This window comes from Amborella trichopoda, chromosome 2 (genome assembly GCF_054954075.1).
Source record: "Amborella trichopoda isolate Santa Cruz 75 chromosome 2, AtrichopodaSantaCruz75HAP2 v2.0, whole genome shotgun sequence".
In the NCBI taxonomy this organism is placed as follows: domain Eukaryota; kingdom Viridiplantae; phylum Streptophyta; class Magnoliopsida; order Amborellales; family Amborellaceae; genus Amborella; species Amborella trichopoda.
The window spans coordinates 33,481,524-33,498,919 of record NC_142337.1 but is presented as its reverse complement, the minus strand read 5'-3'; the positions used below and the strand labels follow the sequence as shown (position 1 = coordinate 33,498,919).

The 17,396-nt window shown below is 38.9% G+C and overlaps 1 protein-coding gene across 12 annotated transcripts in view; it reads left to right on the top strand.

Moving 5' to 3' along the window:
• ALA2 (aminophospholipid ATPase 2) overlaps positions 1-17,396 on the top strand; it is a 69,470-nt gene that overhangs the window by 16,293 nt on the left and 35,781 nt on the right. For 11 of the 12 annotated variants that reach the window (XR_016050545.1, XR_002281354.2, XM_011630608.3 and 8 more), the window contains 3 exons: positions 6,211-6,315; positions 13,821-13,918; positions 14,058-14,200. Coding sequence is in view for 9 of the 12 variants with exons in the window: in XM_011630608.3 (XP_011628910.1) it covers positions 6,211-6,315; positions 13,821-13,918; positions 14,058-14,200 (346 nt within the window). In the remaining 3 variants the exon portion in view is untranslated. The remainder of the gene's footprint in view (positions 1-6,210; positions 6,316-13,820; positions 13,919-14,057; positions 14,201-17,396) is intronic. The other variant, XR_016050546.1, reaches the window with a different exon arrangement.

The window sequence follows — 17,396 nt, the reverse complement described above, 5'->3', positions numbered from 1 at the left end:
CCTCTCCAAGTAGGGCCTCAGGAGTCTGGAAATCTTTAGCTTCCTCGCTTGCCCTTTTCAATCAATCTATTCGATTCCATCCTAAAGAAGGCACGAGAGTGCGTTTTTGGTTTGACCTTTGGATTGGACATTCCCCTCTGAGGGACCTTTTCCCCTCCCTCTTTCACCTCTCCTCCAACAAAGAGTCCACCGTAGCTGAAGAAATGGTTCTTTCAGGGGGTCGTAGGATGTGGAATCCCTCTTTTAGGAGAAACCTAACGAAGAAGAGACTTCACTCTTCATTTCTCTGTCCGCTGCCTTGCACCCAATCTTCTTATTTCCATCAGGGACTGATTCTTTGGTGTGGACTCTCGCCGTCCGGAAGATTCTCAGTTGCCTCCTACAACAAACTTATCCAACCCCCTACTTACCCCCTGAACCCCACCTCTGTCCTGTCCAAAGTCTGGTCAACCATAGCCCCTCCAAAAGTTCAAATGTTCAATTGGATAGCCTGCTGCCAACGGGCTCTCACAGTCGATCAACTTCAGAAAGGAGGGCTTCCGCTTCCTAACAGATGCGCTATGTGCTTGCAAGAGGAAGAGACTAATCCTCACCTTTTCTTACATTGCAGCCAGGCTTTTGAGCTTTGGAGCCTAATTCTTCAGCTGCTCCATATTCATTGGGTACTCCCACCCTCGGTTAAGGCTCTCACCTCCTCCTATTCTGGCTACCATTGGCCTAAGGCCGGCAGAACTCAGTGGAAATCAGCTATCGCTGCTACCATATGAGAGGGTATTCCAAGGCCTCAAAAATGAAGTTCCAGTGCTTTTCCATAAGGTTACTTCTCTAGGAACTTTTTTGGCTTTAACCCAATAGGGACTTTGTAGGGATCGCCTCTAACACGTTTCTCAGTCAGTGGGAGAATATCATACATCTCCAACCTCACAAGACTCAAAGACCTCACAACTGGCAGCCCCCTCCAGAAAACGCTGTAAAACTCAACTTTGATGGTTGTTTGCTGGGGAACCCAGGGCCTTCAGGGGCAGGAGGGGCCTTCAGGGGCAGGAGGGGCCTTCTGTGATCTCAATAGCAATATACGCCTCACCTACTTGGAAAATGAGGGACAAGGAGATTCCCAGTTCGTTGAAGCTTTGGCTCTTCTCTTGGGCCTCAAAAGGTTCAACTCCTCATGGGGTCAATTTTTGGTGGTGGAAGGAGACGCCCAAAATATCATCTCTTGGGCAGCAGGTACCTCCCCTCCTCTTTGGTACCTCTCAAGGATTTTCTACGAAATTCACTACATATGCAGGGATATGAACGTCTTATGGACGCATACCTGGTGGACGTCGAACGAGCTTGCCGATCTTCTAGCTAAAGACGGAGCACGGGCAAGTGTGGAAGTCCTCGACCGGTCCATGTCCTTTTTTGCTATGGACCACAGAGGGCTCCCAGGATTGTAGTTAGCCTTTCGTTTTTACTTGTACTCGGGCGATCTTATAAGCCCCATTTTTTGCTACACCATTTTTTGTTATCTGGCAGGAGACTAGGCCAATTTTTGTATAGGGTCTCGGGGCCTAATTTTTTGACTGAGATACCCGTCTCGTGGGTACTCGAGGTCCTCTCTCTCCACCTTCACTTGTACTCACTCATACAGTAATACAAAGTTAACATTATAAAAAAAAAAGACTGACAAATGGATGACCCATTTCGTAATGCCTTCATACACACACACAATCCCCAGCGATAGGCTGTGGCCTTGCAAGACACGACCCTCTCCTTATGCCTTTCTGGCGAGAGGGCGTTACTCTACCAATGGGTAACCCAATGCGTAGTGCCCATAAAGATTTGGGAGGCGCGACCCTCCCAAACATCTATATTCACATCCTAACTCCTTTCCTATCATCGGGAGTCAGGGGAAAACATCTTAATTTCCGTCATAACATTCATATTATATCACAACAGATTACACTACCGACGGATGACCCATTGCGTAGTGCTTCATTAAGTAGTCTCAGTATCTCATATCGGACTACCCATGGATATCCCATTGTGTAGGGTTCATCTCACAGTCTTATCATATCGGATCCACTACCAATGGATATCCCATTACATAGTTTTTTCATATCATATCTCATAAGCATTCATTCATGCATGCTCAAGCATGACTCATCACATTATTCAAGAGTTCATGAGCATTCACTATATCATAAGCATTCATTCAGTTCAACTATGCATATTCAATAATTTATAACAGAACAGACTTTTTAGTATTATACGCTCTTAGAAAATTTGGCCTAACTTCCAATCCATAAAGAGTTTTGTCATAGTCCCAAAACCAATTTGAAAATAGATTCATCCACCTTTTATTTGGAAGTGGTTTAGCCTTAATCAGAGACATATTGGTCAGTGAATAGTCTCTCATAAAACATATAACAATTCTGAAATAATTCACTTCAACACACAACAGTGACAAATGCATGCAACCAGGGGCATAATTCTCAAATCATCATGAATTTCAACATGGTTCCAAAACCAAATTTGAAATAGACACATCCATCTTTCATTTAACGGTGGTTTGAAGTCATTTGGACACCATTTGGTCCGTAAATAGTTTAGTACAAAACGTGCAATAGTTATTGAAATTTACTGCAACTTAAAGCAGTGATATATGCATGCAAATAGGGGCATAATTCTCAAATCATTATGAATTTCAACATAGTTTGAAAACCAAATTTGAAGTAGACACATACATCTTTCATTTAAAAGTGGTTTGAAGTCATTTAGACACCATTTGGTCAGTAAACAATTTAGTACAAAATATGCAATAGTTCTGAAAATTCACTGCAACTTACAGCAGTGACATATGCTTGCAAACAGGGGCATAATTCTCAAATCATCATGAATTTCAACATTGTTCCAAAACCAAATTTGAAGTAGATGCATACGTCTTTCATTTAAAAGTGGTTTGAAGCCATTTGGACACCACAATTTAGTACAAAACGTGCAATAGTTCTAGAAATTCACTGCAACTTACAACAGTGACATATGCATGCAAACAGGGGCATAATTCTCAAATCATCATGGATTTCAACATGGTTCTAAAACCAAATTTGAAGTAGACACATCCATCTTTCATTCAAAAGTTGTTTGAAGCCATTTGGACACCATTTGGTCAATAAACAATTTTAGTACAAAACGTGAAATAGTTCTGGAAATTCACTGCAACTTACAACAGTGACATATGCATCCAAACAGGGGCATACTTCTCAAATCATCATGAATTTCAACATGGTTCCAAAACCAAATTTGAAGTAGACGCATCCATCTTTCATTTAAAAGTGGTTTGAAGTCATTTGGACACCATTTGGTCAGTAAACCCTCCATTACAAAACGTGTAGGTTTCCTGTAATTGCGCAGCAAGGTTTTGGCATACATTATAGACTGATCAATAACTTCCAAACCAGAATGGGTATTAGCACAAGATCTTCTTCATCTTAAATTAGATACACAAGGGTACTTTTCCCCAAATTTTCATAGCCAACAGTAGTTTTTTCAGCGCTCAATTTATCATGCCAATGAGAACCATATTCCTGGAAAAACAGGGCACAAACAAGCACAAATTTACTAGCATGCAACCACATCCGCATCAAGACATACTTATGCTATATTTAGATTTCATGCATCGATCAAAACTATGGAGACACGGATGTTGGATCTACTTGTGCCCAAAAAGTACTCCAAATTCCCCCACACAGGTCAAGTTCCCAAACTTCTCCATAATGGTTCCAAGAGGCTGCACTTCCAAGTGTTGAGAAAGGGAGGTCTCAAGAGTGGGAGAGAGAGAACAAAAGCTTGGGGGAGGAAAGAAGAGGGTTTAAATAAGCCAAAAGGGGAAAGTGGCAGCTCAAAATTGCCAAGTGGCACTCAAAGTGTCATGAAAAGGGCAAGTGGCATGCAAGGCAGCATGCAACATACAAATGGCATCCAAGGGGCATGCGCTTGGCAGTGTTGCGCACGGCGGCTGAGACTATCACGCACAGCGGCATTGCGCACGTTGGTGCTCTTCTTACTGTCGCGCACGCTCTCTTCTTCTCACTACCGCACGCGTTCTCTCTTCTTCTCACTGCTGTGCACGTTCTCTCTTCTCTCCTTGCATGCATGACGGCCTCTCTCCTTGCACGCACGATGGCCTTTCCTTGCATGCACGGTGGCCTCTCTCCTTGCACGCAAGGCGGCCTCTCTCCTTGCTTCTTTCCTTGCACGCACGACGGCTTCTCTCCTTGCACGCACGACGGCCTCTCTCCTCGCATGCATGGCGACCTCTCTCTTTGCACGCACGGCGACCTCTCTCCTTGCACGCACGACGGCTTCTCACTGCCGTGCACGGCTGTCAAACATGTGCCGGCGGTCTGCCGGCGCACTTCAACACGCTGGAAAGACCTGGTCCTTACATTTATTCTCTCTAAAAAGGAGACCCCAACTCTTTTTTTCAACCAGAGAGAATGGGCATAGAGAGAGAAAAAGGGTAAAAGATAAACCTCTCTCTCCTCTCTTTTATGCAATACTGGTCTCTCAAGCTTGCTTTGCGGTAAATGGGGTCTACAGTTTCAATGTGAAAAGTGAAGAGCATTTGCTTCAGTATGTATTGTAAGTTTTGTGACTATCAAAGGTCTGCAAACAAATGCTATTATTAGTCAAATTAACCAAAATTTTAAGATTTTAAAAGGCGTTGAAGAGATTCAAAAATCCATTGAAGAGACCAAACTTTTTAACTATTAGATCATAAAAAGGTGAAAACCAAGAACATATTAGTATTTAAATCATTTACTGGTAAAAAGTGATAGCCAAGGCACTGAGAGCCTTAAAGCTTATTCCACTGTAAATTGAGATGTAACAGTAAAAAGGAAATGGGGACTTAACCCTAGAAACTTGCTTTTAACCTATTCAATTCCTGATACCAAACTCTGAATATGGAATCTCCAATTATTCTCTTTCTCTGAAGTACTAAATGACAAGACCAAATTGGGAAAAACTTTCATGAAAACAAACTCTAATCACATTTAAAAGCAACAAAAAGGGAGAGAACAGAGATAAATCAGTCAAAGGGAAGTAAGAAATTGGCTTCAATTCTTCGATTTTTTTTTAGCTTTAATAGACAATGAAGCTGAGTTTATTTAGTGGAAAAGCGCCCAAAGAAACAGATAATCAAGTTAAGAAAACCCAAAAATTAGTGGGATATACAAAAACATTAATAGAAGAAATGGAGAATCAAGAATTGAAATTGGCCTAAACCCACTGAAAGTTGACAAGTTGGAAGGGCCAAAACTTATGAAAAATCTACAACACAATTTCTGAGTGTTCTGGTTGTCAGAATCACATGGTCACTACTCTCCTAAACTCATCCCTTTTGCATTGTCTCGACTGTCCTAAACTCATAGGAGGTTCAGTTTGGAAGGGTTATTTGTGCTTTTGGACAGTGGTATAGGTAAAAGATCTGGGGCAGATAAAGAACTTGGAGAGGGAAAAGGTGGTCCTCTTTTTTTCTCTCTTTTTTTTGCCCCCCGGGGATGGTGGTATGTCACATTTTTCAAAGTTAGAGGGGATCCATGGACTTTCTGTGGACCTTAGGGGTTGCCTGTAGCAAAATTTGTGTGGAGGGTATGCATGTCCTTTTCCCCAAAAACATATACAAGGAGGGGTAAACTTATGAGATTATAGCAGCATTTACAAAGAAAATGCTCCGTCAAACACTACTAATAAATTTGCAACATCAATAAGTAATAGTTATCTAACAATAAAAAAATAGTTTGAATTTCAAAATCCTAAATACTTGAAGGCATTTCATGGGGCATGGTACATAAACTCTAGCCTTGTTCATATTTCTTTGGTTCCTTTATCTGCATCAAAATGCTCCATGCCACCCTTGGGGAGGCAACTTATTACAATACTGTAGTGTAACTTGGACCAGCCATGGTTATGGACCCTTTCATGGTTGAATGAAGCATCAAATTGGTGACAACTGCTCCCGATTTGTACATGAGATTGTTATTCTGATTTGTTTGATATTTCATGAATTATCTTTACAGGCTTTTGACATTCATAAATTTTTCAACTACTGATTTTGATAATGAAGTTTATATTTCCATGGAAGCCACATGTACATCCCGTGATTTAATTTTGCTTATGTAAAATGTATTCTAAGAATAACACATGTTTTTTGTTTCTTTACAGAAGTGGTATGTTCAGTATCCAAACGAAAGTCCATGGTATGAATTTGTTGTCATTCCTCTGCGTTTTGAGCTTTTGTGCTCAATCATGATTCCCATATCAATAAAGGTAAATATCTTGTATAATATTATTGTCATTGTTGTTTCTAATTTACTAGGGTTGAACTCATTTCCATGATGTTGCTTTTGTTTTGAATTTTCTATTATCTTCTACATGTACATTCCACTGTGGGAAGAATAACAATTTACCCCTTTTCTTCCTGTGTCAGTTCTTTTTAGAAAGCACTATATGAGTCTGAGAAATTTTAGGTAATCTTTGATATATTATCATCATTCATACTTGAATTGTGGGTGGTTTGGTCTATTTTGGGGAGTTTCTTAAAAAATCAATTTCGTTCAAAGTCCGTTGGGTCATGTACGCTGGAGCTGGAGTATGCATTTGTACTTGCTTGCCTTTATGTGATGGAGTGTGAACTTTCAATTGGTTGTCTATGCTTGCATTAGCTTGCAGGGCCAGGGCTGACATAGCTTCAGATTGACACATAAATTCTTGAATTTACTTAGTGCTATACTTCAGAGAGAGAAGCTAGATCCTTTAATTGCCCGATTGGAAGTTTTGAGACTAGTCTTTTGAATGAGGGTGGTGTTCATACGCAGGCACTTTACTCTTTCAACCTTTATTGACCTAAGGATTGATATTATGAGACATATTCACAGCGCAAGACCCTTTAATGTTTATGTGATTTCGATCTTTTATCACTACAACTGGTCTCATTAGGACAAGTGGTTTCTTGAACAATAGTGGCTTTCATGTTGATTGGGGGGGGGGGATAAGGGATCAAAATATGTTATGCATGAGAATAAAGTCATTTTTTTCAGGGGTTGCTCATATAATCTCTCTTGAAGGGGATGTGAGTTCGTCCATGTGGTTCGATTGGCATGTTGATTTGAATTTTAGTGATGTTGATGTGGGTACAAGGGAGAAAGAAAATAATGTGGGCCAGAAAAATAAAAACAAAAATAAAAGTAAGAGTATATCCCTTGCTCTTGGGGTCTGCTGGGGAATCCACCCCAAAATTGATCTTTTCGCAACATCCACAAATCTATCTTCTTCTCTGTATTTTTTCGTTTCCAGCATGTGCATATTTATGAAAAACCCTAAAAATTAACTTGCCCTCAAATCCTAGCCTTTTCATCTATCTAAAATTTAAATTTCCAACACTATCCCTCAATTCTCTACAGCTAAAGAATAGACACAAAAACTCCAATATAAATAAGTGAAAGACGAAATAACCTAAATTCAATTTTAGTATCTAAAAAAAGATATTTTTTTTAAGAAACCCACGACTTCATTGTCTTGTGCTTGGGAGAGGCTTGACTACAAGGGTGTTGTGTTCATCACATCCTTCAGTGGTCACTTGAATAGTTGGTAATGGTGTCCCACCATATGCTTGTGTACCTTGTCTACTTCAATAAACTAATTAACAAACACTTAACATGTTTTTTGTAGTGAAGTTCTATTTTATAAAGCACAATCTTGATCTCTCTTTTGAGCTCCTCTAGCAATGCACTTCATTCAAATTTTCTAGTGAACCATCAATGAGGAGCTTACCTTGAACTTGAGGCGATCAACCTTAATACCGAGATCTTGTAGACGCTCCATAGGTCGTGAATCTTGCCTCCTCCAAATTTACTCATATGTATGGGATCGGTTGGTCTAAAGAAGGGTGAGGACCTTAAACTTTCTCTTAACCCCTCCCATACCCGGGTAAAGGGGCTGAGTTGTGTTAGGTTGACACCTAATGTAAAACTTTGTCAAAACTTATCATGAATCCTGAACCCTGAACCTACATTATTTGCTTATGCTAGGGCATTTCCCAGAAGTGATGCGCTATACCGGAGGCCTCACTGAGGGTGTGGCCCTTAATAGAGGAGAATGGTGGACGATGATTCATGTATCGACCCCAATTAGTTGGGAAAAGGCTTTGACGATAACGATGATGTATGGGAACGGTACCCAGAGTCAGTCTTGGAGATCTATGAGATTATGAACACCCTCTTCTCGAGTGATCGGTCTTTTCTAATCTTTGTAACTGTTGAATGCTAGTTTATTTCACCAATCTCTCTTTGAAGTTCGCGGATCGCTTCTTGAATTCTACGGATCTTGACTCGGGTATCTTCCATGCCTTATTTATTAATAGACTCCATGATATTTTCGATCGTAAGAGTGGGTTTTTGAGATGGATGGGTCATTTGCACTCTGATACCAATTAACATAGGGAAGAAGGAGAAAGAAAATAATGAACTGGAAAAAATAAAAGAAAAAATAAAGGTGACAGAATGTACTCTCTCAAGGTCTGTAGGGGAGTCCACCAAAATAAAAAAAGTCTTTCACATGACCCGCAAATTACTTTTTTTTACTGTCCAATACATATTTTTAAAAAACCCTAAAAATCTAACTTGTTTCTTAAGAAACCCTAGCCACAATTAAATCCTAGCCCTTCATGTATTTAAATGTTTCAAGTTCCAGCTCTCCCCCTCAAATCTCTACAAATTAAAAAAAAACACAAACACCTCAATATAAATTAATGACAGCTCAAATGGCCTGAACTCAATTTGAAAAGAAAAATAAAAAAATAAAAAAACCCAATATATCAGTTGGTGGTGTTGGAATCAGAAAACTTTGACATGGTATTCATTTATTGCAATTGGGGATTAGTTCCATATATACATATGATTGAGTTGTACAAAGAGCATAAATACATCTGTATAATGACATGACCAAACTACCCTCAAACTAATTAATAAGTTACACAAACTAAAATGCTTAACTGATATGCATGTTAATACACCTTCGCCCACAAAGAAAATGTGCACTCTAGTAGTATCAATCATAGATAATTTGCTCACAAGATACTCATTTTGTCATTTTAGTAAAAGCTTTGCTAAATAGGCAACAAGTTGATCTTCAGAAGAAATGTAAAAAGTAAGAAGGCTACAAGGAAATCGTTCTCGAATGGAGTAACTTTTATCCTTAATATACTGGTTTGATGATGAATTACATGTTTGGCAGCAATCTTGGTTGCACTAATATTATTTCCATGGAGAGAGAAGCATACAAATCCAGAGAAATTGGCAAAAGGCATACCATGATAGTTAGCTTCGGCAGTTGATTTAGAAAGCACATATGATTTCTTGCATCTCCAAGAGAAATGCATATACCTTGTAGTTGATCTGCGAGTGTCTAGATAGCTAGCCTAATTTGAGTCAGCAAATGTAGTAGGAGGAAGATTGGAGGATGTCGAGGACAAAAAAGAAAAACAGAAAATACTGGGGTTTGAGCGAGCACCCTATCTGTTGTATTAATGTGTGAAAAATGTAGAAAGGACATATACAAAGGCTAAAATATACAGTGTTCTCCAGTAGCTCATAATATACAAATGTCCTCATCACATCTGAGCAAAATACACTATTAAAGCTCTCGATGTGAGGCGGACAAATTCAATCTCTTGTAAATAAGAAGCTGAATGTTCTTCGAGAGAGGTATGTAGGATACTAAGATTCAAGGCTACAACCTTGAATTTCCCATGTAACTCTGCTATCTTCCTAACCGAACAATGTGCAAATAAGGAAGGATCCATAGAACACGCCTAGTGAACCCCGATTGAGCATAAACTAATACATAATAATCAAACGAAGCTTGAGGCCATTAATAGCTCTTCTAAGCTGACAAACTTAATTAGAAGGGGCCACATATATTGGTGGATGGTGCATATAAATTTCTTCTTGAAGAATGGCATTAACAATCATTTTTCACATCCATTTGTAGCCAATCCTTCTTGTAGCTAAATGGATAAAGCAAAACAAACTATAGTATGCTTCACAACCGGAGCAAATGTGTCCTCAGAATCCAGGCTATTGTCCCATGTCTATCCTTTAGGCTCAGGTTGAGCTTTATACTAAATGATGCCACCATCTGGTAACTTATAGATCCATTTAGAGCCAATGTGATTCTTTCTAGGTGGAAGAGGGAAAAAGTCTACAGTATCTTTTTGTTTTAAGGCTTGAAGTTTCTAAGCTATAACATACTTCCAATATTCATGACCTCTTTATAATAACTAGGTGCAAAAGTAAAAGGTAAACAAGTAACAAGAGCATAACGCTAGAAATGTAGACTCTAAACCATAACAAATAATAGGATCAAAACTTCTACTATATTATAGAATTATGCAATTAGGAGTCTGTCGGCTGTATGTTATGAGGGTTTAGAAGAAGAGCCTGATGCATGGGGTGTGGGAGACTCAGAAAATTAAGGCAAATAAGTAAATGACTGACGTTTGGTGACCAATGAATTGCTGAAGTGAAAGACCTCTTCAAGGAAAGAAACATGTCAAATATATAATTTGTTATATTTTGATCATAGCAATGATAAGCTTTATGAATGCTTCCCTATCCTAGCAAAACACATTGAACAAGTCTTGCATTGAGTCAATTCATTCACAGTTGCTAGGATCTCCTAACCAAGGTGGCAATCCCTCATTAGAATCTCGCGTGAACACTCTTGGAAAGGGATCCTCAAGGGATCTCGATTTTGTAATTTTGAGATTTTGATGCCCACTGCTGGCCATTTTTATCCCTACCTTAAAGACCAAGATAATGTTCAAGCTGGTGTTTTCTTTATTTATAGCCAACTAATAATGCAACTATTCTTTTAATATGTTGCATGGCTTGTTGGCTGTAAATGAAGTTATCTGACTTTAAAGCGTATATATGGTCTTGGGGTATATTTACTCTTTAAGGTTGGGAGCAAGATCCAAACTTGAAGCCAATGATTTCTTTGTTTTTTTTTTTTTTTCAACTGTTAAAATTTCTATTCTATAAAGTAAGAGAGTGGACAATGAGTCATCAAAAGGCTTCCTACACTCCGGGAGCTCTTTACAAAAAATGGCTTGCCATATAATGGGGGCTCTATACAAAAATCATAGGGCTAGCAAAAAATAGAATGCCTAGTGCATAATATTGTCGAGATAGTGATAAGGAACTGCAAAAACCAATAATCCCTTCAAAATAGTAGTGAGGGGGAGGGTGGTTCACTGTATATTGCTTAAATTACCTCTCTTAGCAAGAGAGTCAGCGACGACATTGGCCTCCCGCCAAATATGCCTTCCAGAGCCGTCCAAATGCCTGCATATATGATTAATCTCATCAAAGACGCTGGCTAAAGACCAAAGGCAAGGGGAAGAGCGTGAGGCCCAGCGGATAACGTTCTTTGAATCTCCCTCAAGGACTGGCTCCAATGGGGTTCGAATAGTTTGTGGCTCTCCAGGAGGGCCAAAGCCTCAGCTGATTGAGAGTTAGTGGTGGAGTCTATAAAGAAGCCCGGGAGATGTTTGTTGGTCTGGAGTAGAGTAAAGCTTGCCAATTCTGGTTGAAAGATGAGGAAGGTAAGCTGCCGAAATATTTGTGATTGGTCTCCCCAAAGGTGGCCGGTGTTGTAATCTTGTCTACCACTGAAGCCGGCGATCTTCTATTCCCCCCTGAAAATTTTGTTATTCTTCTCAAGGTAGATTACCCAAATTGCTACTAAGGCCTTCCACAAAAGAAGTTACATGGCCAGTGTTTCACCACTCGACTGTCACTTTTTTGAATCTCGATCTTGCTCTGATACCAAGTTTAAAAATATAATCTAGATCTATACTACTCATCATGTATTAGATGGAGGAAGAGGAATTGAGAGAGAGAGAGAGATGGGAGAAAGATAATGTTGTGGCCCCTCTTTTGGGATCAGCATATATTTTATATTATTACTCATTTGAAAAGTTACATAAAATACCCTTGTATAAGTTTATTACTCAAACATAGCCCACTAGAATCAATTATGCCATATATGTCCCTAACTTACTGTTGAACTTTCAACACGTAGGACTAAAAGCATGGAGGGCGATAATCTACAAGTATTTAGATCGGGTATATGGCATTAGCAACAACACATGCACGTTCTTGACTATTGCAACTTAAATTTGCTGGGGACATCTTCATATGTCCTAATGCTTTGCAATAAGTAAATTGGATACCACCTATGTTATGGCTTGGGAAGTATTGGGAGGGACACCTAATCTGTGAGAAAGAATGTTCACCCAGTGTGAATGGCTTTGTAAATAGTGAAGGTACTAGTGTAAACTCCACGACTTTCCCGTGGTTTCTAATCTGAACGTTGTCAAGATATGGTTACTCAACATATGCATTGCATTGCTCATAGAAACGGATCAAACGACCTTGATCCAAGTCCTTGCAAATATGAGTGAAACCCCATGATGCGTTTTTCACCCAAAAAGATTATCAAAAAAAAAGAAAAAAAGAAAAGGAAAATGAAATGAAACCCCATTTGGTGAACTAGAACACTAAACAAATAAAATATAAAAAATTCTGCCAAAACCCTTGAGTAGTGATAGTTTTGATCGGTTCCAACACTCAATTGCTGAATTAGTGTTTGCCTCTGTGGTTTTCCTGAAATCTGGCCTTGCTGTGTTAGACACTGTGAGATAGCTTCTCTTGTGCTCATGAACTTAATATTAAGGCGTTGATCCTACTTATATGTACATATGAATTTAAAAGTACCAAACAAATACCTTTATGGGTGTTACGGCATACATCTCCACCACCATCATCATCATCCGAGCTTTATCCCAACTATTTGGGGGTATTACGGCATGCAACCAAATAAACATATCCCTAAGACGCTTAGTAGTATTGATTTTTATCCCTAAGGACATTTCATATTTGGGAATCAATCGAAAACGCAAAAATAAATGTAGAATGTCCCATACACAAATTTTCTTTTATTCATGAATTCGTTTGAATAGAATATTGCAGATAGAATGTTCTTCATGGTAATGACATAGACTTACATTGCTAGATTGAAGTACAGGGGAGGAGTACTGCCATATCAAATTTGATGCCATTTCTCAAATAAGCCTTGCAACTGCCCATAGAAAGCATTTTCTTTTAATAATTTTTCCATTCAATTGCACTTTGTCATGATGATAAAAATAGTAAGGAAACATAATGCCGTATAGCTTGTCATTTTATGCAACTTAGGTGCAAAACCAGATCTTGTAGAATAAATTTCGCTTTCCATGATGCATGAGTCATATATATATATATATATATATTTAGATGCATGAGTCATACATATATATACACACTCACACACACACACATGGATAGATAGATATCTAGAACATAGATAGATAGATAGATAGATAAGGAGGGAGGGAGGGCGTGATCCAGATTATTTGGCTGCTAGCTTTTATTTGCATTGCACACATTTTGGTCTAACGATTGGTCTCACTTAAAATCTTTTTGCTTTTGCATTTCACACATTCTTGTCTAAGGGGTGGTCTCGCTTAAAATCATTTTGCTTTTTCTCTGGAAACTGAGTAATTGGTTTTAACATTATCTATGTATGTATTAACACATGCATGATCAATTTTTCTTTTTGGTAGGTATCTATTTAAAATCATTCACTTTTGCTCTTGAAACTTAGCCAGTGGTTTTAACATGATATCTCTATGCATTAACACATATGCATAATCCATTTTGTCTTTTTGGTAGGTATCTTTAGATCTTGTGAAGAGTTTATATGCCAAATTTATTGATTGGGATGAGGAGATGTACGACCCAGATAGTGGTACTCATGCCCATGCTACGAAGTACGTAAATTGAAACACATTCTTTTAAATCCATTAATTATGGCATTTTTGTTACATGTGTGATAGTTGGCATAGCTCATTTTAAGCCTCGGAAATTGGTGGTTAATATTGACAATAATATACCCTTATCGTTGTGCAGTACAGGAATCAGCGAGGACTTGGGGCAGGTTGAGTACATTTTGACTGATAAGACAGGGACTCTTACTGAAAACAAAATGATTTTCAGAAGATGTTGTATTAATGGTGTTTACTATGGCAATGAAACTGGAGATGCATTGAAAGGTTGGTTCCGCTCCTTGTGTTTCTTAAAGATGGTTTGTCCTGATGCTTTTTTGTTGTTTTGGTATATGTTCTCCTCATGGTTGTTCTTTTATTAATGGTCTTTTTTTCCTTTCTGAACGACAATCATTGCAACACAATACTCAGTCTTTAGAAGTGTCATTCTTATTATTCTATTTGCTACTCGAATGTATTCTGACGATAAAGTTGAGTTGGTGAACTAACTGCTGTGCAGTTTGATTATTGGATCCTCTGGAATGTTGTGTATTGGGGTTTCCTGTTCCTCTACTCAGTCCAATGAACCGATGAGAATCTTTCATAATCTTGAGTATCTAGCATCTCAATTTGGAATAAGAGCTGGAAATTAACTAGTAGTTTGTGCATGCATCGGTGATTTTGTACAAGCACCCTTGGTGCAATATCTTTGATTTTCATTTGATTTTGGCACAATTGTCTTAAGTAATTGGTGCTAGTTTCCGTGATTAATGCAGTCAAATTGTAATTGATTTTACTCATGCTCTTCAGATTTAGCCTTTCTATTGTTCATATCCTCTATCATATTTTATTTTTGTTCTTAGATCTGTATACCTACTTGTAATTTTTTTGGGTAGTGAAAAGCATTGAGAAATAGGTTTTTTACTGATTAATTTCACTGACATCTAAGCACATAAAAGTACTGCTGCATGAAGGTTGAGACAAGTGGTATTTTACTATGTTATATAATCACCCAACACTGGCCCATCAAATCCTTGTCTTTATGATATAGAAGTTAGTAAAATATAAATGTTTGAGGCAATGTAGTATGAATGTCACCTTTATTCAAGAAAGTTACTGATGCCTCCATCTTCCTCCATAGATTGAAGTTGAGTGTTTTAGCATGGTTGGCCCTCATCATGCAAGCCCCAAACCTTATGTATATTGGATTTGTGTGGTCTTTCAAGGCCTTGACACTACTATAGTTGTTAACTCCAGTGGAACCCAAGAAGGACTTGAGTGACTCACTGGGCCTTACTGTTTGGGGCCCTGGATTGGTGTCTAAAGGAGTCAAGAAAACCTTGGATCCATTGGGCATGGGCATATAGCCATGTTGTTGCTGTGAGGGTTGGGGTTTACCCCGTGGTTGAGGCCGGTGGTAGCCCAATGGACGTATTTAGCCAGGGCATTTAGTTTTGTGGCTTGATGTGGATATGATTTGTGATATGTGTTTATATACTTGTGTAGGCAGGCTCGGCCATGACAAGGGCCTATACCCTGACATTTGCCAACCCACAGCATGCGCATATGACATCCGTTTTGGGAAGTCGTTGTTTGGGTTGATCCACCGAATGGGGAGCATGCACATGTGCTTTAGAGAGGAACCCTTGCAACTTCATAATTGTGTTTGGCAAGCTGCTTGCGATGCTTGTGAATTGAGGGTGCACCTGTTGTCCACTCCATCCCATAATTCTACCATCTATAGAGGCTTTAATGGACCAAATATGAACCCCCTGCTTACGACTGTGGATCATGGGTTGCATTGGGTTCATTTTAGAAAATGGTTAAGGGTTCGGGGATGAGCCCAAGTTGAGTGCCTTAGTATTATGCATTTGTATCAAACCCCGATGGTATTTATTTTCCCTCTATAATTTTTCCTATTGCCCAAATGATTTTATTTTCATGAAGTAAACTTAAAAACGATTTTTAGCATTTTTTGAGAGTGTGAAATAACTTTATTTAGGCAATTTTGAAGGCATAAAAACCTTTTTAGAAATTTCAAATGAGGGCACACATGTGGAGTCTAGACACATGAGGCGCCTAAATAGCCAATAGGTCCGACATGTTACCACACATGACTCGCGCATGTGAAAACCACACGAATCATGTGTATGACACGCGTATGATGTCACATATATATTTATTGGGTGGCAATTGCATGTAAATCCTATGTGCGAGAGAGAGAGAGAGAGAGAGAGAGAGAGAGAGAGAGAGAGAGAGAGAGAGAGAGATCTTATTTCAAATTTCCACCTTAGAAAGAGAAAACTATTTCAAACTTAGGGGCACATCCCTCTCTACATGATCTCTCTCTCGAATTGAAATTTTTTATCATAGGTATTTGGGTCTTGTGCCAAAATTCAAATTTGATTAAATGTATTTATCCTTGATTAGGACTGTGTTTATAGGTGGAAAAAATAAGTTCAAAATGGAAGGAAATCTGGGTTTGATTTTTGGCCACGGGATAATGGTGTTAATTTCCAACCCTTGATCTATAATAGCTAGTAAGGGATTGTATGGTTAGGATCAAGACTCTCTCACCCCATATATTTCGTAGATCCAGAGCCCTAAATGATGTTCATGCGAAGCTTCTACATACTCTTATCCAAAGCCTATAAATAGGGGTAACCTCTCACACTTCAAACCGTCCAATTTGAGAGTAATGTTACCATGGTGTGTGAGAAACTAGAGAGTGAAAGGAGAGTGGCACGCCCTATTGAGAAGAGAGAGAGGTGAGAGAGTGGCATACCCTAGTGAGAGAGTCAGCTCCATTAGCCCACACGATGACCATGCTTCACGAGCCCCTTGTCCCATGCCTACAGCATGGTCCATAGTTTTCATGTTGGAGCTCCATGCAAAGTTTTCATGTTGGAGCTCCATGCCATCTTTATGTTGCTGTAACTTGCCACAACAGCATTTACAGCAATTTATTTTTTCTCCCATGGTGCTTTGTGGTTCATAATTTACAAGCCCTCACTATGCTTTTATAGGTCTATACTACATTGTTTTAAATCAAAATGAAGCCCAATTTGAACCATGCACGACCCTTTCTTCTCCACTCTCTTGCTGCTATGAATCAGTCTCCAAAATGATCCCATAGTGTGTCTTTGAAGCTTCTTTTGTGCTTCCCATAATTTGAGTTTGATAGGGCTGGGATCTGTCGTGCTTTGGAGTAGAAATCTGGTATGGGGTGTATATTGAGGTAATCCTCGGCAAATTACTTAGGTTCTGGCTTCCCATGACTTATGTCTTCCATGTTCACATTGTTAAGGTATTCATATTAAAGGATATCGCATTAGAGTTGTCATTGTATTAGAAAGTGCTGATGAAATTTTATGAGAAATTGTATGAAGGTGAATTTTACATCAATGTAAATTGTCTCGTATGTATGCAATCTCATTGTGTCCAAATAAATGGAAAATGAAGTTGGGTATGTTTTTGATCCTAT